The 22,992-nt window shown below is 44.4% G+C and overlaps 1 protein-coding gene across 1 annotated transcript; it reads left to right on the top strand.

Moving 5' to 3' along the window:
* The first annotated feature begins 1,036 nt into the window (after window positions 1-1,036).
* Window positions 1,037-21,210, top strand: LOC146960065 (leishmanolysin-like peptidase). The gene is made up of 18 exons (XM_085772674.1): window positions 1,037-1,168; window positions 2,698-2,804; window positions 5,623-5,653; window positions 5,793-5,875; window positions 6,707-6,824; window positions 9,473-9,651; window positions 10,651-10,756; window positions 10,916-11,010; window positions 11,706-11,823; window positions 13,174-13,281; window positions 13,368-13,555; window positions 15,291-15,423; window positions 16,084-16,243; window positions 17,082-17,212; window positions 18,036-18,246; window positions 19,962-20,428; window positions 20,942-20,960; window positions 21,170-21,210. Exons 1-16 carry the CDS (start codon window positions 1,058-1,060, stop codon window positions 20,060-20,062), a joined length of 1,980 nt encoding a protein of 659 aa, XP_085628800.1. The 5' UTR covers window positions 1,037-1,057; the 3' UTR covers window positions 20,063-20,428; window positions 20,942-20,960; window positions 21,170-21,210.
* Window positions 21,211-22,992: the final 1,782 nt, after the last annotated feature.

Here is a 22,992-nt window from a genome sequence, read left to right as displayed (position 1 = left end):
GCATCACAATGAAGGTCTGTAAACAACAGGCAGAACAGCAGCATGGGTCACTCAAGTGTGTTTATTTGAAAACGGAGTGTATGTGTTGTGCTCTTTGTTGTTTCTTCAATGTCTTTTAAACAGCCAGACTCCATCTGGTTGGGCTGGTAAAATAAATTGAAAAAAGCAAATATACACAAATATATACAAATATACATATATTTCCCCATGTGTTTCAAAATTCAAACTTCAAATTTCATTAAATTCAGTTTGGGGAAAAGTAGTTGGGGAAAAGTTTTTCAGTTGTAGAATATTCAAAAGTTAACATTATTTACTAATCACTGTTGTGGTTTAAAATTAGGTGCAAAATATAAATCAATAAATGTAATGTATAGCTACTATATTATGAATATTGTTTATTTGACCAGTTTGAATTTAATTTAAATCACATTTTGTTCTTGAATCCACCCAACTGCTGGGATCAGAATAATCCAGATTTTTTGGATCAAAGTTTTCCCGATCCTACTGAAAAGTTTTGAACAACACAAACTGAGGGTTTTATCCAGATCAAAACCAAGATTGGATTACGTGATCTAATCCGATCTCAGAATCCGTTTTTGGTTTTGAAACAACCCATTTTCAAGATTTGATCCAATCCATTATCCAAAATCCGATCGGATTAGATTACCTTTGAACAACTGGGCCCAGAGTGAGTCATCTCGCTCAGAGACGATCTTTGGTCCGTTGTGCCTCTTGACTACTACAATGGTTCCTCACATCTTCCTCTGAGTGAGTCCTCCCGCTCAGAGACGATCTCCGTGCTGCTGCTGCCGGTAGCTCTGTCAGCTGACCCCCGGAGGAACCGACAACACCGACACCGGGAGCTGCTGCCGCCGCTGTCCGCCGCTCATCACCCGACCTACCGTCTCTCTCTGTCCCTCCACCGGCCGGTCGGTGTCGTCTGTCCTGGGCTGCGGTGGTATTAGTTGCGGGATGCGGACATGTTGTGATTCTGCCGTGGAGCGATGAATGACCCGGTGGTTCTGTTGACTGCGGGTCCGGACGGAGGAGGAGGAGGATGGGGCCGGGGGGGAAGCCGTGGTCCGTGGCCGCCGTCCTGTCGCTGCTGGCCGCGCTGACGAGCTGCCACCCCGGGCCCTGCCGCCACCGAGCCCCCGGACCAGAGGAGGTGAGACTGAGCCGTTAGCCGCTAAGTTAGCCGCTAGCCGCTAGCCGCTAGCCGTTATTATCCGTTAAACCAGATTTAACCACGGCGGTTGTTGTACAGTTAGCATGCGAGCTAATAATGCTGCGTTCAAGACAAATCGGAAGTCGGGAAAAAAAAACGAGCTACGAACATGTTCAGTTATATTACACATTTAAAAACTGTCAATTATCTCCGACAGATATACTAATATTAATAATAATAATAATATAAGTTATTGTTGTTAAAAAAGACATGTAATACAGTGAACACGAAGAGATTGAGAGAATGAGTAATTTCATTCATGTTTTTAGCCTTGATAACAGTTTAACGTTATTTCCGTCACATACGAGGAACACAATTTCACACCATACAACAATCACAGCTAAATATAAACGTATTTCATATAAGCTACTGCAATAGTAATTTAATTGTAATGAAATTAAATGTAATTTCCGAGTTTGACGCCGTTCAATTCATTTTTTACAACTCAGAGCTCGTTTTTCCCGACTTCCAAGTTGTCTTGAACGCAGCACGACGGTTGTTGTGCAGTTAGCATGCGAGCTAACAGGCTAAAACACGTCACGTCACGTCACCGTGGGTCGGTGCCGGTGTGACCGGTGTTTACCGACGGTGACCGGGGACCCACCGGGTCACGTTACACACGTTAAATGTTTATTAGACCGTGTTATTGATGTAGTTTTATCACGTTTATCACCGTTAGCCCGGTGTTGTTTCCCCTAGCAACAGCGGAAGCAACACTTCCGGGAAGAGTCCTTCAAAGTAAAAGCCTCATTTTGTAAACAAAACGCTTCAGATTACTCTTGTAGCTGTTTTCATTCTCTCAATCTCTTCGTGTTCACTGTATTGATGACTGTATGTATTTTTTTTTAACAACAATAACTTAGTATTATTAATAATAATCACTGGTACAGCTGTTTAACTTTATAGTAATTCTATTTTTGATATCAGTGGTGTAAATTTATATTTCTATGTTTTAGCTTTTGTATTGTCTGTGTTGTGTGTCTGTTGTTGTGTTGTATTATGTCTTGTGTTGTGTTTTTGCTATGGACCCAGAGTCCGAAATAAAGAAATATATAATAATATTATTATATCTGTCACAGGTAATTGACCTTTTTTAAATGTGTAACATAACTGAACAAATATGTTCTTAGCCTCCATACATTTTACTTGGATTAAAGGATAGATAGATAGATAGATAGATAGATAGATAGATAGATAGATAGATAGATAGATAGATAGATAGATAGATAGACTTTATTGAATGAGAATGAAAAGAACAACCTATACAAAGTGACTGTATGTTATGACCAGAGTTTTGAGCAGTGAATATATATATATATATATATAATTATTATTGTTATTATTATTAATAGTTTCCTTAATGTGATGATCTGACCGTGGTTTGTTGGCTCCTCCTCCTCCCCCTCCTCTTCCTCCTCCTCCTCCTCCTCCTCCCCCTCCTCTTCCTCCTCCTCCTCCTCCTCCTCCAGGTGGTCCACCATGTTTACCTGAGGCCTGAGCGTCTGACCAAGAGGAGTTCTCCTCCTGACGACCTGCAGCTGAAGATCAAGATCATCTACGACTACAGCGTTGACCAGTGAGTGACCAGTAACTCTCTCTCACACACACACACACACACCTACACACACACACACACCAGCTGTAACTCTGTCTGTAGTTGCGTTTCCATCCACCTTTTTTTATTTGCATTTTCAAAAATTGCGAATAAATACTTAAAGCAGAAGTAAGTGGTCCGGTCGTTTTGGCTAATGCTGCGTTCCAGGCAGGCTTTTGAAATCGTAAATTACAGCTTCAAGTCACAACTTACGACTTTGTAGCGTTCCAGGCAACCCACTCGTGTTTTTCCGACCTGTTTTACCGGTGAAAGTCACTATAACGGCCACTCGTAACTTCTGACCCGTGAACTCGTACCAGATCGAACTGGTACGACTTCACGGTCGGAAAAATACGAGTTTCCTTGAACGCACCATAACAGTCCTCGTCCCTACGTCGCCACATTCACGGCGTTCCTTGGCTGCACACACAGCCCTGCATGCCGTTCTCTCTCCTCATTGGATAAAAACTGTAGGATACGATAAATGTTTTCTCCTGGGCTCAGAGCAGAGCAGAGTGACTGACAGACCCGTGTTTCAGTCCAAACACTCTATAGAAGTGATTGCTGTCGGAAGATATAACTATTTAAGACTTATATTAACACAAATATATCACTTACTTCTGCTTTAAGCGATATATCACGACAGGCCGTGGTATATGCTCATTATACCACGGCTAAGGGGCGTTGTTCGGCCCGACGCGAAGCATGACAACAACTTCCATTCATACCAGTCATACGTGCCTGAGGCGGAGTGATAGCCTACACTGTGATAAGGCTTTAGAATAGTAGCCGTGGTATATGCTCATTATACCACGGTTAACAGCCAATCAGATCGCCGGATTTCACCTTTCTGTTTTATAATTAAGCAATATATCACTCCAGGCCGTGGTCTATGCTCATTCTACCACTCAAAGGGGCGATGTTCCCCCTTAGAGTGGTAGAATGAGCATATACCACGGACTGGAGTGATATATTGCTTTTATAAAACGGTTACCAATAATGACAATATGAAAGAGGAATACACAATCAATTTCATGTAGTTTTATTCAACCAGAAATACATATTATCCAATAAAAAACTAGTCCCAGCTGTCCAGACGTTAGCTCCAAGTAGCTCTGCATCTGGTCTTTTCCTCTGTCACTGCTCAGTCCCCTCTACCGTTGTTAACCCTCTGGAGGTCAAAGTTCACCTTCAACATGTCAATTACACTACTTTACTACAGTTTTTAACATCGTAAAAACATCAGCTGTCTGTTGCTACGGACTGCAACAGTCCGTTGTCATGGATACATGACAACAACTTCCATTCATACCAGTCATACGTGCCTGAGGCGGAGTGATAGCCTACGCTGTGATAAGGCTTTAGAATAGTAGCCACGGTTAAGAACCAATCAGATCGCCGGATTTCACCTTTCCATTTTATAAGTCTCCCAGCTCTCCTCTCTGCACCGCAACACAAACGCGCTCCGTAACCCATAATCTTTTGTTTATGACGGTTAAGACGACACAAACACACGCCGTAACATCGTTATGTAACTTACTGATTTTCCACCGGCTTCGTATGTAAACAGATGCACATGGGCGAGAGGAGCGTAACCAAACAGCAGAAAAGCGAGCAGACTGTCACAGTTCCTACTGTCTTTCTGTGTAAATATCTCATGTTACTCAACTCAATTACTCAATTTAATTTATTTAAAAGGGACAATGTACAGTTAAAACATAAATGTTGCCATTTGATGCACTATACCAGATTATAGCTTTAAGCTAATTTGCATCTGTAGTCCCTTGGCAGGTCACAAAAATACAACACAGTAACAAGACAGATTAAACAGTAACAACATGAAAACCTGAGGCTTATATTCAAGTGCGGCCTATATAATATGTACAGTATTTTCTTTTAAAATGTAGCTGGTGCGGCTTATACAGGTGCGTCTATAGTCCGGAAAGTACGTAAATTGTCCATGATGTTGAGTGTCAGCTGAGTGTCAACTGTTGGATACATTCACGCTCTCTTATGACGTAATCTTACGGCGCACTCCTCCTCTCCCAATAATCGCAAAACAATAACGGATGGAAACGGGCATAAATTCGCATTAGCTTTTTGCGCATTTTCACAAAATCTGCTTTTAAATTCGATACGACTTGGATGGAAACCCAGCTTGTGTGTGTGTGTGTGTTCAGTCAGTGTCTGAGCCAAGGTTATAATAGTTTTGGATTTTTAATTATAGTTTAGTTTTATTTAGTTTTGACTTCTTTTTCTCTAATTCAGTTAGTTTTAATTAGTTTTTAGAGCGGGTTTGCTAGTTTTAGTTTTTTTTTTCTAAACGCTTAGTTTTAGTTTAGTTTTTATTAGTTTTAGTTTTTTCATACTTTGGGTTATTTGTTAGTTGAAGGATTCAAAAAGATCAGAGCAAGTATTGTGTAATAAACCATTTAACAAATGTGTTTAGTTCCTGCAGTGTTTTTTACATACCAGTACAGTAAAGTAACAAGAGGCTTACAGTACAGTAGCCGACCTCACATGTTGTATTGTATTTAACATCAAGTAGCATATCAATCCGAAATTGACAAAGACGAAAACTAAGGGGATTTTATCTATAATTTCAGTACGTTTTAGTTAGTTTTGTAAACACACAATACAGTTTCAGTTAGTTATCGTTTTTTCATTTGATTATAGTTTTTATTTATTTCAGTTAACGCAAAATGTTTTTTCAATTCTAGTTTTTGTCATTTCGTTCGTTGTCGTTAACGATAGTAACCTTGGTCTGAGCTGAACCTCTCTCTCTCTCTGTGTGTTTCAGGCTTCCTGCCGACAAGAGGAGGCTGGTGAAGGTGAGAACAGCTGAGGACAAACACCTGCTGGTCACCGCTGCTTCAGATAGAGGAATGGAAAGAATGAAAATATTAAAATATATATATATATATCTGTGTGTGTGTGTGTGTGTGTGTGTGTGTGTGTGTGTGTGTGCAGGATAAACTGTTTCCTCAGGCCATCGACTACCTGCAGAGGACCTTCAGTGTGAGGAGGAGGGTGGGGCCTGTGCTGCTCAGCAGGTGAGTGTTAAAGGGATAGTTCCATCGCCATAATCCCTATAGTCATAGCAGTAGGTTCGTTACCTTTAATTGTCGGTGCAAGCTATTTTTAGAACGGCGGAGCAGAGCCGTGAGCTGCTCAGAGCTACGCTACGGAGGCTCATTATGGGATTTCTTTGGTTTCCCTGCATCAAACTCATCAAATACACAATCCAACAACTCCACAACGCTCTGGTGGACAAGTTGTGAGCTGCACATTCACCACACTATGAGATAACACAACGTTACCACACAGAGTTGTTCTAGACAGATAGATAGACAGATAGACAGATAGATAGACAGATAGATAGACAGACAGATAGATAGACAAATAGATAGATAGATAGACAGACAGACAGACAGACAGATAGATAGATACTTTATTTATCCCGAAGGAAATAGAGTTTCTCAGCTGCACAATAAACATCATCATTCAACAGCAACATATAAAAAGTAGTAAAAAGTGAGTGCATAGAGAATAAATAAAAACAGTGACAATAAATAGCCCATGGTAATAAAAATAAAAATTTAGGATTGCAGTGGAAAGTGCAAGTGGAGTTAGAGGGAAATTCATGTAAAACCACTGATGCGCGTTGCCTTCAGGGACAGTTTTTCATCAACAGTCTCTGTATTTCCCTCTAAAACAACTCTGTGTGGTAACGTTGTGTTATTATCTCATAGCGTGGTGAATGTGCAGCTCAGTAGTTTCTCTCTCGGGTTCAGACTTTAGCGTTAGAAGTTTAAAAGTTGTCGCCTCTCAAACATGGCCGCCTCGGTTGCCTGGGTGACCTGGTTGTTTCTGTGTGATGTCAGACAATGCGCCACCAACCAGTACCTGAGGAAGAGAGATGACCCCCACCGCTACTGTCAGGGCGCCTGTGCTGACGTCACCCGGTGCGGCCCCGTGGTCGTCCCACAGCACCACCTGCAGGTCAGGAGCCGCTACTGCACACACACACACACACACACACACACACACACACACATACACACACACACACACACTCACACACTAACCATGTTTCCATCCAATTATCTAAATATCAATGTCAATGTGAATAACGCCGTTCAAGAGCGTTTCCATCTCAGACCTTTAGATTAGGGATGGGACATTTTGTCGACAAATCGACAAAAAATCGACACATGCTCCCCTCGACAAAAAAAATGGAGTGTCGAATTGTAGAGGGGGCGGGGCTTGTGGGATTTACATTTGTAAATTGCATTTTGTCTTTCAATAATTCCTATTCAAATTAACAGCAGAAAGTGCCACTTTTCCCCTAATGAAATAAAATATTTTAAATAAAACAAATCCACCTTTTCTAAATGGGATAGCTACTTGACCCTCATTCTGCTTCACATGTGACGGGAGCGTGCGCGCTGCATGCTGACAGCCCACAGAGTCAAGAGATCAGCTGTCCGGGCTCCCTGCAGTCTAGGTGATGGTGCTGTTGATGACGAGTCCGGCTCCGCAAAAAGGGCAAAACCATCGGCAAAACAGGTGGATGCAAAGGTTGCATTCTCCATAGAGGACGCGGACATGCACGGAAGAAAAAAAAAGAAAAAGAAACCGAATGCGTGCTGCCTAGTCCGCTTCTACTACTTCTGGGTCTCGTCTGAAGTTATTTGGGTTAATTATTTTGTATGTGCTATTGTACCGAGCTACAATCTCCTGGAATTTATTTGGTGACATAATGGCATTCACCTTCAGAATAATGAAAACAAATGATTGATTGCATGATTTCTTTAGATTATGCACATCTATTTACCGTACATAAAATGTCACAAATTATTTAGAATTTTTGTACCGAGAAGTCTGGAAATTAGGGTCTGGAAAAAGTCTGGAATTTGGAAATTTCAAATGTGTAGGATCCCTCGAAGTCCATCCTTCATCTGTAACCGACTATCTGAGGCCCACTGTCGCATAAACTTTGTATCGATCAAGAGAAAATCTGATTAGATCGACTGTTTTAACTTTTTATCCATATTCATGATTAGGGATGCACGATAACATTTTTTTGAAACCGATACCGATAACCGATAACTTTCCGCTTCTGAAGGCCGATACCGATACCGATAACCGATAACATACCTGGAGATTAGAAAGACTAGTCAGGACCTAACATACAGTATATCGTGACAGTTTTGACTCTTTAAATGAAGATATTCTATTAACAAGCCTTTCAAACATTTGCTAAACTATTTGATATCTCAATGAACATCTATTTAAATAAGGTGCATAACTCATTGATATAAAAAATAAAATACTCTAGAACTGATTTTATTATATTATTTATAATCATTATTTTATTTATTTATTTTACTCATTTAAAATAAATACCAAGTGGGAAAAGTGCATCCCACAAGGTAAAAAAGCCTGACTGGTTCCATACAAATGAATAACTTTTCAGAGAGAGAGAGAGATTGTGTCTGTGTGTGAGAGAGAGACAGACAGACAGACAGACAGACAGACAGACAGACAGACTGTCTGTGTGAGAGGGGGTGGGGGGGTGTGTGTGTGTGGTTGAGGGGGAGAGAGAGGGAGAGAGTGTCTGTGTGTTTGTGTCCCGGTGGCTTCTTACAGTTAGCTTTATGTTGCTAGCGTCGTTAGCATCGTCCTCGTAGCTTTGAAAACTCCGTCGGAGCGACGCTCATGTTTCAGGTGACTGACCAGGTTTGCTCGCGCTATTTTCCCTCCTCGTGGAGCTTCCTTGGAACATTTATTACAGATATCCAGCGAGCTGTCTTCTTTATTACCGTCCCACATTAGCGCCGTCATGTTCTGTGTTTACAAAACTTGTAAGCACTGCGTTCATGTGTTGACGGGAAGTCCCAGTTCCCGTTTTGCGAGCCGTTCTTCAGACCTTTTTATGTTCATATTTCTATGGTTTATGTGTAATAAGGGTAATTGGTAAAATATTGTGGATAAGACGTTGATCAAGTAAAGTCGGCAACTACCAAAATTATGACCGAGCTGACGAGTTGTTTTCCGAAATGAGGGACTATTCTGATTTCCGTCAGAAAGTTGTTTTTCCGATTATAGGGAGGCCACTTGAACGCAGCATTCACTGCAGGCCGCAGGTCTCCTGTAGGAGTAGAGCAGAGCGCTCTGAGCGAGAGCGCTTGGTAAAGAAAAACGACCCATACCGCAGTGCTGACAAAAAATATATACTAAATCTTATCGGGCCGATAAGTTATGATATCGGATTTATCGAAATGACGTCATAATTTCCTGATATCGGGCCGATAATTATCACTGTTTCCATCAGACATTTTTAATTCCATATTGCTGAATGTGTCATGGTCACTGTCACACAACATGGTCCTGTTAATGTTAAAGTTACATCATAGCCAGGTGAAGGAGAGGGGGGAGGGGTGGAGACAGAGAGTTAATCTCATTAAGGTCTATTGTTAGTTAATCAGAGTGTGTGTGTGTGTGTGTGTGTGTGTGTGTGTGTGTGTGTGTGTGTGTGTGTGTGTGTGTGTGTGTGTGTGTGTGTGTGTGTGTGTGTGTGTGTGTGTGTGTGTGTGTGTGTGTGTGTGTGTGTGTGTGTGTGTGTGTGTGTGTGTGTGTGTGTGCAGCAATGTAAGGTGTGCAGTGAGACCGGGAAGTCGTGCGGCCCCTCGGGCCCCCCGGACGGCGCCGGCGTGGAGGGGTCGGACTTCGTGCTGTACGTCAGCGGCATCACCACGGAGCGCTGCGGACAGGAGAACATCGTGGCCTACGCCGCGTACTGCCAGCTGGAGGCAGAGCTCGACAGGTGAGGCTCCGCCCACAACACAACACAATTTCTTGGTTTCCCTCATCAAACTCATCAAATACAAAATCCCAAAACTCCAAAACGCTTTCGTGGACAAGTTGTGACCTGCACAACCACCACGCTATGAGATAATAATGGAACGTTACGAAACGGAGCCGTTTTCGAGGTAAATACAGAGTCTGCTTGATGAAAAACTGTCCCTGAACGCAACACGCATCAGCGGTTTTGCATGAATTTCCCTCTAAAACGGCTCCGTCTCGTAACGTTCCATTATTATCTCATAGCGTGGTGAATGTGCAGCTCACAACTTGTCCACGAAAGCGTTTTGGAGTTGTTGGATTGTGTATTTGATGAGTTTGATGAGGAAAACCAAGAAATTCCCTTAGCCTCCATAGCATAGCTCTGAGCAGCCTGCCGCTCTGCTCCTCCGTTCTAAAAACAGCTTGCACCGACAGTTAAAGGTAACGAACCTACTGCTATGACTATAGGGATTATGGCAATGGGCCAATTTGCCAAAATGTTGAACTATCCCTTTAAATCTTCTATGTAAATGACAGAGGTGAAGACAGACAGAGACAGGTGAAACTGCTCAGGTGTCTCTGATGAAACTCAACGCTAATTATAACAAACTGTTTGTTTGTTGTTGTTGTTGTTGATCGATGAAACCACGTCAGCACAATAAGATCTGTGTGTGTGTGTGTGTGTGTGTGTGTGTGTGTCTGTCTCTCTGTGTGTGTGTGTGTGTGTGTGTGTCTGTCTCTCTGTGTGTGTATCTATCTCTGTGTGTGTGTGTGTGTGTGTCTGTGTGTGTGTGTGTGTGTGTGTGTGTGTGTGTGTCTCTCTGTGTGTGTGTGTGTGTGTGTGTGTCTGTGTGTGTGTGTGTGTGTGTGTGTGTGTGTGTGTCTCTCTGTGTGTGTGTGTGTGTGTGTGTGTGTGTGTGTGTGTGTGTGTCTCTGTGTGTGTGTGTGTGTGTGTGTGTGTGTGTGTGTGTGTGTTCAGGCCGATAGCCGGCTATGCCAACCTGTGTCCGGCCATGATCTCCTCTCAGCCTCAGGAGTTCGAGGGGATGCTCTCCACCGTCAAACACGAGATCATCCACGCTCTGGTCAGTAGCACACCTTTAACCTTCGACCTGCTGTCCTCACACACACACACACACACACACACACACACACACACACACACACACACACACACACAGAGACACACACACACACAGACACACACACACACACACTCTGACGCTGCCTCTCTCTCTCCTCAGGGTTTCTCCGCCGGCCTCTTTGCCTTCTACCACGACGACGACGGTAAACCTCTGACTCCGCGCTTCGCCAGCGGCCTGCCCGCCTTCAACGAGAGGTGAGCAACACCAGCACCTCTTCTTTTTAGTCCTCTTTTTCTTCTTTTTAGTCCTCTTTTTCTTCTTTTTATTCCTCTTTTTCTTCTTTATTCTTCATTTTCTTATTCCTTTTCTACTTATTCCACTTTTTCTTCTATTTTGCTCCTCTTGTTCTTATTCCTCCTCTTCTGTGTATTCCTCTTTTTCTTGTTCTTTTTCTTTTTATTCCTCTTTTTCTTATTATTATTCCTCTTCTTCTTCATCTTCTTCTTATTCCTTTTCTACTCATTCCACTTCTTTTTCATCTTTTTCTACTTCTTTTTTTGTTCTTCTTGTTCTTATTCCTCCTCTTCTATTTATTCCTATTTTTCTTATTCTCTCTCTTCTTCCTCTTTTTTTCTCTCTTTTTCTCCATCTTATTCCTCTTTTTCTTATTCTCTCTCTTCTTCAACTTTTTTCTCTCTTTTTCTCCATCTTATTCCTCTTTTTCTTTTTATTATTACTCTTCTTATTCTGTTTCTACTTATTCCACTTATTCTTCTTTTTATTCATCTTTCTCTTATTATTATTCCTCTTCTTCTTCATCATCATCATCATCTTCTTATTCCTTTTCTACTTTTTCCACTTCTTATTCCTCTTTTTTGTTCTTATTCCTCCTGGCCATCTTGGATCTGTTTCTCTCTCTGACTCTGTGTGTGTGTGTGTGTGTGTGCAGCCTGGGCCTGTACCAGTGGAGCGAGGCGGTGATCCGGAGCGTCAGCCGGCTGTGGGACATCAGAGGGGGGGTGATGGTGCGACACCAAGTCCACGTCCTCGTCACTCCCAGAGTGGTGGTGAGAACGTCTCAGCAGTGCACTTAGTCTTTATTTAGTCTTAGTTGTAGTTTTTATTGAGTCTGAGGGTGTTTTCACACCTGCAGTGTTAGTGCGATCTAAATTTAGATCGCACTCAATTTGGTCAGTGTGAAAGCTCATCGCACTCTAATGCACCAAAACTAGTGTGGCCTGAGGAGGTCGTCTCGTCTCGTCTCGGTTCGGCTCCAGCTGAACTCTGGTGCGACCCAACTGCCAGGCCAACTCAACAAGTTTGAGCTAAAAGGGCTCCCGTAGTCGTTGACAACAAGGTTAACGCAGCGGGGAGACGCAGCTCTGTCCACAGACGAAGCAGCAGCAGCAGCAGCCGGTCGCTGCGTGTCCGCTGAGTCGCTCAGACACCGACAGGTCGGCGGGTCCGTCCCTCGGGTCCGCGGAGCAGCTGGTTACCGTGGTTACCGAACAGCAGAGGTCCGCCGTGTTTAACGTTTAACCGGGAACTAACGGGACCGAGCTGGGTGAACGCAACCGGAAACCAGCCGGAAGTACCAAACAGAGTTAAACATGCAAACAATATAGAAATAAATGACAGAGCTACTAACAACCGGCCCTACTGGAGTCTCCATCAGGAAAGTTTTATCAATCAGCGCTTCCAGATTTCAACCGGTAGTCATGGAGACATGACGCTCTCCAACAGGGTATCCGCGGGGTCTTGAAAAGTATTAAAAGGTGATAAATCAATTTTGGGAAAATGAAGACCCTTAAAAAGTATTAAAAAGTCTTTTCACAACATTATAAAGTCTTAAATCCGAGTAGGGAAATGGCACTCGGATATCGGCTACAGCCCTACTAGAAACAAAATCAAACGAGCTGAGGCACATGTCATGACTGTCGTGATTGTAGTTTTTGTTTTTTGGGAGTTGAGCAATATTTCTTTTTTGATAAACTTTTCCTTTGATTTATTATCCCAGCCTATTTTGAATTCTGTTGCAAGTGGTCTACAGTCTTAATCACAAACTAAAACTGTTAAGTTAAAAGTGTCACTGATGTAAATGGTTACAGTTTGAAGCGGTGGTGAGGTATTAAAAAATATTGATAAGGTCTTGAAAAAGTCTTAAAAAGGTTTTAAAATTAACTTCAAGATTCCTGTATATACCCTGTCCAAGTTCGGCCCCGTAAAGGTTCCTGTAAGCAGCCCTGTGGTGGAGGTTCCTGCAGTGGAGACACGCACCAACGGGGCCGAACCCGTAAAATGACCCCCAAGTTCCTGCAGTGGAATCGCGCCTTAAGATGATATTATCTGACTTTACCTTAGTTTACCGTTGGTGCCTGGAGGTTTTAGTTAGTTCTAGTTTTTGTGTGTGTGTGCAGGAGGAGGCGAGGAGACACTTCAACTGCCCCATCCTGGAGGGCATGGAGCTGGAGAACCAGGGCGGGACCGGCACCGAGCTGAACCACTGGGAGAAGAGGCTGCTGGAGGTAACGACCAATCACAGATCAGTAAAACCGGTCCAGATGTTTGGACCCTCTCCTCTAGAACCTCTGTCTCTGCCTCTCTGTCTCAGAACGAGGCCATGACGGGCTCCCACACCCAGAACCGGGTCTTCTCTCGGCTGACTCTGGCCATCATGGAGGACAGCGGCTGGTACCGGGCCGACTACGGCCAGGCCCAGCGGCTGGACTGGGGCCGCGGCCTCGGCTGCGACTTCGTCATGAAGAGCTGCAAGTTCTGGATGGACCGGCAGAGGCAGAGGTGAGACCCGGACCGGACCGCAGATCCAGGAAAAAACGTCTTAAAGATCCAGGAGATCCACCATCAATACAGGACTGATACTGATACAGGGACTGGTTCTGGTTCTAGTTCTGGTTCTGTTCTCCTTAGTCTCCTCTTGTCAGAACTTTAATTCTTGTATGAACAATCGATTATTTTTACTGAACCACAAAAACATGAACGTTGAGTAAAATATATTACTCACCCTCACCAATCAATTTTGTAAATTTCAGATTTATTCCCGGTAATTCCTCCTTAAAGCAGAAGTAAGCGATCCGGTGGTTTTGTCTAACTTCTTGTCAGCAGATGGAGTTAGCAGCCCCTGCCCTCGTCCCTACGTCACCACATTCAGGCGCATCCCTTGGCTGCACACACAGAGAGGACTGCCCCTTTATGCCGTTCTCTCTCCTCATTGGATAAAGGTTGTAGGATACAAGGAAATGTTTTCTCCTGGGCTCAGAGCAGAGCAGAGTGACTGACAGACCCGTGTTTCAGACCAAACACTCTATAGAAGTGATTGCTGTCGGAAGATATAACTATTTAAGACTTAGATTAACACAAATATTCCGCTTACTTCTGCTTTAAGGCCCTTTCACACCGCGGACGTATTTTTTGGGCGTCAATATTTTTTTCCGAACCCCGGTTTTCATAACGGGTCCTTACACACCGACCGCGAATGTGTCGCGGTAAAAATGCGACATAATTTTTTTTTCGTTGTTTTTCCGAGCTTTCACCCGGCGAATAAACACATCAACCAATCATGTGGCGTGAAAAGGAGGTAGGCCACGTCACAGCCCCCACGTCAGAACGGTCAGAACACAGACAGCTGTTTCCCAACAGAGGGTGGCCGCACAGTCTCTCACAGGAAAAAAAGTTTTTCTTTTAGCTTTTTTTTAGCGTTTCACCGTCTTTGCTCTCATCCCTGCCAGTCAACCCCTCCACCTGGCGTACAGTCGCACTGCACGTACACACACACACACGGACACGGGCGCATGGACACGTGCTTGGCCGCTAATGTAAACAATGTAAATAACCTGTGTCTCGGAGGAGAGAGGAGGAGGAGGAGGGGGGGTAAGTGGAAAGAGGAGAGGCAGTGATCAGACAGTGAGCTGCGGTAACAAGACGACAGTGGCATAGCGACGTGAGTGATAATTAACAGATTAAAGACATGACGTGGAGGCGAAGAACCACCCGTCGCAAAGCCAAACTTGAACGGTTTTGATGCGAAATATTCGCCGCCGAATATTTCGCAATTTCGTGTCGTTTATTCGCTACGTCCGCGGTGTGAAAGGGCCTTTATCCTCTTATTATTCCACTTCATCTTCATCTTCTGCTTTTTCTTATTATTTTTCTACTTAATTCCACTTCTTCTTCTTCTTCTTTTTATTCCTCTTTTTCTTATTATTCATCTTCTTCATCATCTTCTTCTTCCTCTTTTTTCTTTTTCTTCTTCTTATTCCTCTTTTTCTTTCTACTTATTCCACTTCTTTTTCTTCCTCTTCCTCATCTTGAGTGTTGACAGTGGAGCTCATCGGTCTCATCTGGTTTTACAGTTTTACAGGACTGAGGAGCTGTTTCTGCTGTTTGTGTTGATGATGATGATGATGATGATGATGATGATGATGATGATATTGATGATGATGTTGATGATGATGATGATGATGTTGATATTGATGATGATGATGATGATGATGATGATGATGTTGTCGTTGCCTAGGCGACACGCGGTGACTCCGTACTGTGACACGGTGCGAGCATCTCCTCTGCAGCTGACCTGCAGACAGGACCAGCTGGCCGTGGCCGTGTGCAACCTGCAGAAGTATCCACAGCAGCTGCCACTGGAGTACCAGGTACACACACACTCACACACACATACACACACACACACTCACAGTCTATGAAACATTAGAAACCAAGGTGCTGTCTATAAAATGAATCTTGATATTAGGGCTGGGACGATACGCTTTTCTCCCGATTCGATTCTTCTATGATTTTTTGGATGCCGATTCGATTTAAATTCAGATTCTACGATATTGCCGATTCTCTCGATTTTTAGTCTTTAGCATTTTTAACATTTATCTGCACACAAATACTGTAGGAGCCTATAAGGCAAGACATCTTTATTTTTATAGCGCATTTCATACCAAGGCAACTCAATGTGCTTTACATAAAGACAAAACAAAAAAAAAAGAATCATAAGACAGAATAAAAACAAACAAAACACTAAAAACAGAGTTAAATTAACATACTCCATTATAAAGTGAACTTAAACCCTTTTGAAAACTGTCTGTACTCTGTACTCTCTGTGTGTAATAAAGGCTAACAAATGCACATTGCACAATATTAAATTTTTTTTTTTTTAAATCGATTTTTGAAAGAAAAAAGAAAATCGATTTAAAAATCGTCAAAAAAGATAACGCGATATTTATGTGAATCGATTTTTTCTCCCACCCCTAGTTAATATACTCTGTGTGTGTGTCTGTCTGTGTGCGTGTGTGTGTGTGTGTCAGTACTTCGAGGCGATCCCTGACGTGGAGGCCGACCAGGTGTCGTTCTTCGGCGGCGCCGTGGAGATCGCTGACTTCTGTCCCTTCAGTCAGGAGTTCAGCTGGCACCTGAGTGGAGAGTACCAGAGGAACTCGTACTGCAGGGTGTCGGAGAACCAGCCAGGTGGGTCAGAGGTCAACCAGGGGTCAGACAGAGGTCAGACAGAGGTCAACCAGGGGTCAACAAGGGGTCAACCAGGGGTCAACCAGGGGTCAGACAGGCACATCCCATAGTAGTAGTGTCATATGGCCAGAATTTGGACGTCAAAGGTCAAAAGTGACCTCACAAAACTCTGTTGTGTGTGTAGGGCCCTATGATTTCCACGACCACTAAGTCTGGCCTAGTCCACACGAACACAGGTATTTTTGAAACCAAACTTTACTTTTCCGCCCGTAATCTCTTGTTTATGACAGATACGAAAATACACAAATACACATGGTAGCGATAATCCATCGATCGACTGATTGATTCTGAAAGGCTTCATTGAAAACAAATGTAGCTACAGGACGGGAGGAAGCAAAACAGTGGGGAAGTGACCGCAATTTACTATTTGATAAAAGCCAAAAGGCCAAACCGTGCAGAGAAACGCACGATTTCAAAAATACCCGTGTTTGTGTGGACGGCCCCTAAATCGTGGAATTGGCCAATTAAAACGGAATCTGTTTTTAATGCGGAATATTGTGGAATTTGACATAATTTGGCAAAAATGCTGTTTTCGTGTGGAAGAGGAACGTTTATCGGGGAAAATTGCACATGAAGAAGCAAATCTGGATTAGGGCTAGTAATTTGTGTACATTTTAGTCATTAACATAAAAGAAACACTCTTTTTGTTAGTAAAATAAGAGTAAAAGGTGAAAAAATGGAATTCCAAAATATTATAATGGAAAAAAACAGAATTTGGGAAAAAATAAAACTGATTTTATAGGGCTCTGTGTGTGTGTGTGTGTGTGTGTGTGTGCAGACTGGTGGAGGAACTACGGGGCGGAGCAGTACGGACCAGACTCGGTGTGTCTGTACCAGAAGTCGGCCTTCGTCATGGAGCAATGCACCAGGAAGATGACCTACCCCGACTGGGGCTCCGGCTGCTACAAGGTGCTGCAGTCAGTCAGTCAGTTGACCTCTGGCTAAGCCCCGCCCCCTCCACTCACTCGGACAAACAGTCAACATTCGGTGACAGTTGCTATGGCAACAGCTGTCACAGTAGGATACATTTCACAGGAGAGACAGAAAGGTTAAATATCATCTCGAAGTCACCAAAAGGGCCTTAACTTAGCTTTACTGCTATGGCTGTCGGTTGCCGCGAAACGCCGATAGCGATGCTAATTTCTGTTAGCCTGTCTATGGAGTTTTACATTATACGTTAGCATTAAGATAGCGGACTTTATGCTTGAACCGTAATGTTATTAAAGATAACTTTAACATCTAAACATCTCTGACAATATGTTGCCTCAAATACGTTGTTGACCTAACTTAGAACAGATGTAGACATCCTTGTTAAGTTTATCCAGGTTTAGTTGGTGTTGTGGTCTACTGCATAACTTTATCCAGAGCAGACACTTCTCTCGGTTGAGATGTGGCTTGGGAAAAGGTTAAAAAAAATCCCCCCCGTGGCCCCCAGCCTCTCAGGATACCTAGTGTCAGAGTTGTACCCCATGAACACCGTTTGACCATTTTAAACTTAAAATGTCAAGAAAAAACATATAAAAACGAATGAAAACTGACTAACTGCAATGCATTTCAATGGACGTGGAAGCAGAGAATGTCCCAGTGTATGGGCTAGCTATGCACACTGTGATTGGCTCATCGCGTTTGGGGGCGTGGCTTAGCCAGAGGTCAATTGATCGATCAATACGTTTCAATCAACAGTTGATGAATCAAGCCCTCTGACCCCCCTGTGACCCCCCCCCCCCCCCAGGTGTGGTGCTCGTCTCAGGGCCTGACGGTGTTCGTTCAGGACCGCTCCTTCCTGTGTGTGCGTAAAGGCCAGCTGCTCAGCGTCAGCGTGCGCGTCAACGACTGGGTTTACAACGGCGTCCTCGTCTGCCCCGCCTGCACCGACTTCTGTGACGACTGCCCCCTCCCCCACCAGCTGCCCCCCGTCAACGCCTCCCGGAGCAACCCCATTGGTCAGTGAAGAGAGAGCTAGGCGCTAAAGCTAGAGCTAAGCTCCAGTGGTGTAGTGGGGATTGTTTTACTGGGTGGACGCCATCGAAATACAAAATCTGTGACGTTATGGAAATACCATCCACTACGACTTAAAGGGATAGTTCACCCAAAATTGAAATTTCACTCATTATCCCCCCCCCCCCTCATGTGGACTAAGGGCTGGGAGAAGTTTCAGAGTCCTCCGTGGCTTCTCTGAGTTACAGGGGGTCTCGGCGTAGCAGTGCATGTCCATATGATGGTTGCAAATGGATACCAAGTGTCTTCATAACAAAAAGACACACCAAAAAACATCCAGATACCTCCATGCTGCTCGTCTGTAATGTCCCTCTGGTATTGAAGCCCCGAAATCCAAAATTGTCCCGAAAAAAATTAAATAAGTGTAACATATGGGACGCTAGGACCCAGGTCACCAGGTGGGGAACCTAGCAACAGGAGCATGGACGAGGGTGAGCTACGAGAACAAACGTGGACTTGTTCTCGTAGCTCACCCTTGTCAATGCTCCTGTTGCTAGGTTCCCCACCTGGTGACCTGGGTCCTAGCGTCCCATATGTTACATAAGTCTATATTTCAAGCTTGTTTGTAGCGGAAGCTCCTCTTCCCCGTTCGTCAAAATTTGACGAACGGGGAAGAGGAGCTTCCGCTACAAACAAGCTTGAAATATAGACGTATGTAATTTTTTTCGGGACAATTTTGCATGTCGGGGCTTCAATACAAGACGGACATTACATACGAGCAGCATGGAGGTATTTGGATGTTTTTTGGTGTGTCTTTTTGTTACGAAGACAGTTGGGAGAAGGAGGAGAAGGATGGAAGGAGCTGAGGCGGTAGCCGCGTTTCTGGTTTGTGTGTTTGTGCACATGGCGGTTGATTGTAATCCTGCTTGAGTTTTTTTTTTTTTTTAACTTTTCACGGCATTGTTTCACGGCGTGATGGATCCCCAGTGTGTCGAGGTGCGCTGATATTTTCATTTCGCCGCGATGACTCAAACCCCCTCTGAATCTCCTCGGTGCTGTAGACTGCAATCAATGTCTGCACCTCATCGTCGGTCCATTTGTCGTACATCTTCCTGCTGTTTTCTTGTTGTTTACAGCGGTGTCTGCTAGGCTAATGCTCCCCTTCTGCTCCCCCTTTTGAAAATGCCGGTTGTTTTGGTGGTTTCTGGTAGCGTCAGAGCTGCTCTAGCTTTAGCCAATCAGCGCCGGGTTAACCTCGAGCCCCAGGAGCTTTTCAGGGCCGAACGGAGTACCTACCCTGGAGTAGGTACTCTGTTGGCCCACGTAAAAGTTCCTGTAAATGGCCCTGTGGGGGAGGTTCCTGCAGTGGAAACACGCACCAACGGGGCTGGCCCCGTAAAATTACCCCCAAGTTCCTGCAATGGAAATGCGCCTATACACTGCTACGCCGAGACCCCCTGTAACTCAGAGAAGACATGGAGGACTCTGAAACTTCTCCCAGCCCTTAGTCCACATGAGGGGGAGGAGATAATGAGGGAAATTTCAATTTTTGGGTGAACTATTCTTTTAAGGTAAAAATGTAGCATAGCCACAGGAGAAATCCTGCTTAGTTCCTCTTTAGAAAAAAAAGACTGGGGGGGGTGGGGGGCACTACACCACTGCTAAGCTCAGAGTTTTTACTGTGTTTATCCATGTTTATTTGTGTGTGTGTGTGTTTCAGACCCGTGCTCCAGTTCTCCAGGTCTGGCCGTCACTCTGTGGCTGCTGCTGCTCAACCTGCTCCCCCTGGTGGCCGGACTGCTGCTGTGCCACTGCAGCTGATCACACACACACACACACACACACACACACACAGACACACACACACACACTAAGGTAGCTGGACACGTCTCTGTCCTAAACTCAGCTCGGTCTCTGAGCTGCAGACTTCTCTTCTCCTCTTCTTCTTCTTCTTCTTCTTGTTCTTCTCTTGTTCTTTGTTTCCTCTTCTTCCTCCATCATTCCTCAGGACCTCCACTCCTTCATTCTTCTTCTTCTTCTTCCTCTTCTTCTCTCCGTTCCTTTCACAAAAGACACGAGGACGAACGTCACCTCCCCCCTCTGTGACGTCTCGGCCTCCTGCAGCAAGAACTTGGTCTGGTGGGGCCTCTGAGTTCAAACATCCCATCATCTGGACCAGATCAGGAGGTCTGGACCATAGACTGTAACAAACATGGCCGTAGCGTCCGTGACGTCCCCCATTGGTTCTGGGGAGTCGTTTTTGTGACTCCAATATGGCGGCCTGAACAGCGCCATGTTGGATTTACCCACTGGCCTCGAAGCATCTGTCCACAGAGCTGCTCGGACCTGTCACTCAACGTTTCCGCGCCCTGATTGGCCAGAGTTTTAACCTAATAACAGTAAAACGGCAGAGTTAAACCCCCTCAGAGTGTGTGCGGGGTTAGAAACTATCGATTGAGACCAGAAAACGTTCTGACACCAGGCTTTTAACATGTTTATTCAGGATGTAAAGTCTGTGATTTTAACATGGGGGTCTATGGAGAATGCTGCTTTCTGACACCAGCCCCCAGAGGAAGAAGAGGGGATTGCAGCTTGTTGAACGAGGAAGTGACTTCACTTCTCAGACCCACAACTGCCCCCTTGGTCTGGACCCGATCGGGAGGTCTGGACCGGATCGGGAGGTCTGGACCCGATCAGGAGGTCTGGACCCGATCGGGAGGTCTGGACCCGATCAGGAGGTCTGGACCCGATCGGGAGGTCTGGACCCGATCGGGAGGTCTGGACCGGATCGGGAGGTCTGGACCGGATCGGGAGGTCTGGACCGGATCGGGAGGTCTGGACCGGATCGGGAGGTCTGGACCGGATCGGGAGGTCTGGACCCCATCAGGAGGTCTGGACCGGATCGGGAGGTCTGGACCGGATCGGGAGGTCTGGACCCACCTGATGAGGCTGAGGACCAGGTCCAGCTCAGACCAGGACTGCAGTGTGAACTCTGAACGTCTGATGAACTGAAACCTTGTCCTGTAAATATGAACATGCCACTTCCTGTTGTTCCGAGGGGGGAGGGGTGGGAGGGGGAGGAGGTTTCCCAGAATCCTCTGCTTCACGTCACCTGGTCTGAGTCAACGTCGTCACCGGACGGAGACAAACAGAAAAGTTTCTGTGGTTCATTTATTGTAACAGGTAATTAATCCTAATCCTGATCTTGATCCCGATCCTGATCCTGATTCTGATCCCGATCCCGATCCTGATCCCGATTCTGATCCTGATTCTGATCCCGATTCTGATCCCAATCCTGATCCCGATTCTGATCCCAATCCTGATTCTGATCTTGATCCAGATTCTGATTCTGATCCTGATCTTGATCCCGATTCTGATCTTGATCCAGATTCTGATTCTGATCCTGATTCTGATCCCGATCCTGATCCCGATTCTGATCCTGATTCTGATCCCAATCCCGATTCTGATCTTGATCCAAATCCTGATTCTGATCCCAATCCTGATTCTGATCCCGATCCTGATCCTGACTAACAGTTGTGGGTTGGGGGGGGGGGGGTGTTTGCTCCATACATGCCCCACCCCCTTTTGCCCATGTTTGGATTATCTGAGATTTGGGGGCGGAGTCAGACATTCCTAAAATGAAGATGGTGGAGCAGCTCGCTCTGCGGGTGGAGAGTTGATATCGTTAATCACAGTCTGTGGGAGGAGTTTGACTCCTTTTAAAGGGACAATGAGGAGTTTTGGAAAAGCGAAGTGTTTCCACACTACATTTATGAGCCTCCGCACCGTGAAGTTCTTTGACCGGCGCAAGACAGACTCATGTTTTCATTCATCAAGAATTAAAGTCAGAGGTTGGAAGACGATCATATACCGTCGTAGTTCCCACCATAAACGGAGATTCGGCGGCGTTATTCTCATGACTCGCCATGAAAGTAAAGAAACGCTGGTCGGCTCGCCCAGCATTTCCACCACCACTAATAATAACAAAATAACCATAGAGACAAAACCATAGATTTATCTAAAATGGAGCCATTAACAAGTGGTAACGTGGATTCTAGGGGTGGGCATTGCCAAGGACCTCACGATACGATACGATATTGCGATATCCAAATTTTGCGATATTCTACGATATTCTACATAGTTCACTGAAAAATGTAAAAGGCATTATGCATCTTAAAATCCAAGTTGTATGTACATCAGATGATAGTGATAATTTATGGGACAAACTGAGTCAAAACAATGTAATTCAAATTATCCATGCCAGGTAGCAGTACAGTGACACCTCACGGAGCAGAGGTGCGGAAGTCGTACTGGATTTACGTCTGAAACATGATTTATTATTTGAAAAAATTGAATTTTTTATTTTTTTGAAAAAAAAAATCGATATTTAAATATTGAATATCGATATCGTATCGCGGTATAAAGTATCGCGATATATTGCCATATCGATATTTTTGCCCACCCCTAGTGGATTCAGCCACATTAATATGAGACTTTTTTATTGTCGCAGAATTTTTCGTTCTGCTGATGGAGAAACTCCTCGTTGTCCCTTTAAAGAAATAACAAAGGTTCATGTTGGGGTCAAAGGTCAGGACACGTGAAGACAATCCTTCAACAGCATCAGAGTTTTTTGGGTTTTTTTCCTCATCTTACACCATCTTGTTTCTAATGATAAACAATGGGAGTTTTCCTTTAAAGAGGCAGCTTTACAGTGGACTTTTATTTTGGTAGAGGACCTGAAGACTTCCTCC

This window comes from Trachurus japonicus, unplaced genomic scaffold (genome assembly GCF_045865225.1).
Source record: "Trachurus japonicus isolate A0001 unplaced genomic scaffold, Traja_1.0 AP030749.1".
NCBI classification, from domain to species: Eukaryota; Metazoa; Chordata; class Actinopteri; order Carangiformes; family Carangidae; genus Trachurus; species Trachurus japonicus.
Note: the sequence above shows the minus strand (reverse complement) of the source record. Positions and strands in the feature narration are given on the sequence as shown.

Bases quoted from the DNA above. Each gene is read 5' to 3' on its own strand.
- LOC146960065 (XM_085772674.1), top strand. From the start codon at position 1,058: ATGGGGCCGGGGGGGAAGCCGTGGTCCGTGGCCGCCGTCCTGTCGCTG. The intron at 2,805-5,622 runs GTGAGTGACCAG...TGTGTGTTTCAG, and splicing joins TACGACTACAGCGTTGACCA to GCTTCCTGCCGACAAGAGGA. The intron at 15,424-16,083 runs GTACACACACAC...TGTGTGTGTCAG, and splicing joins AGCTGCCACTGGAGTACCAG to TACTTCGAGGCGATCCCTGA.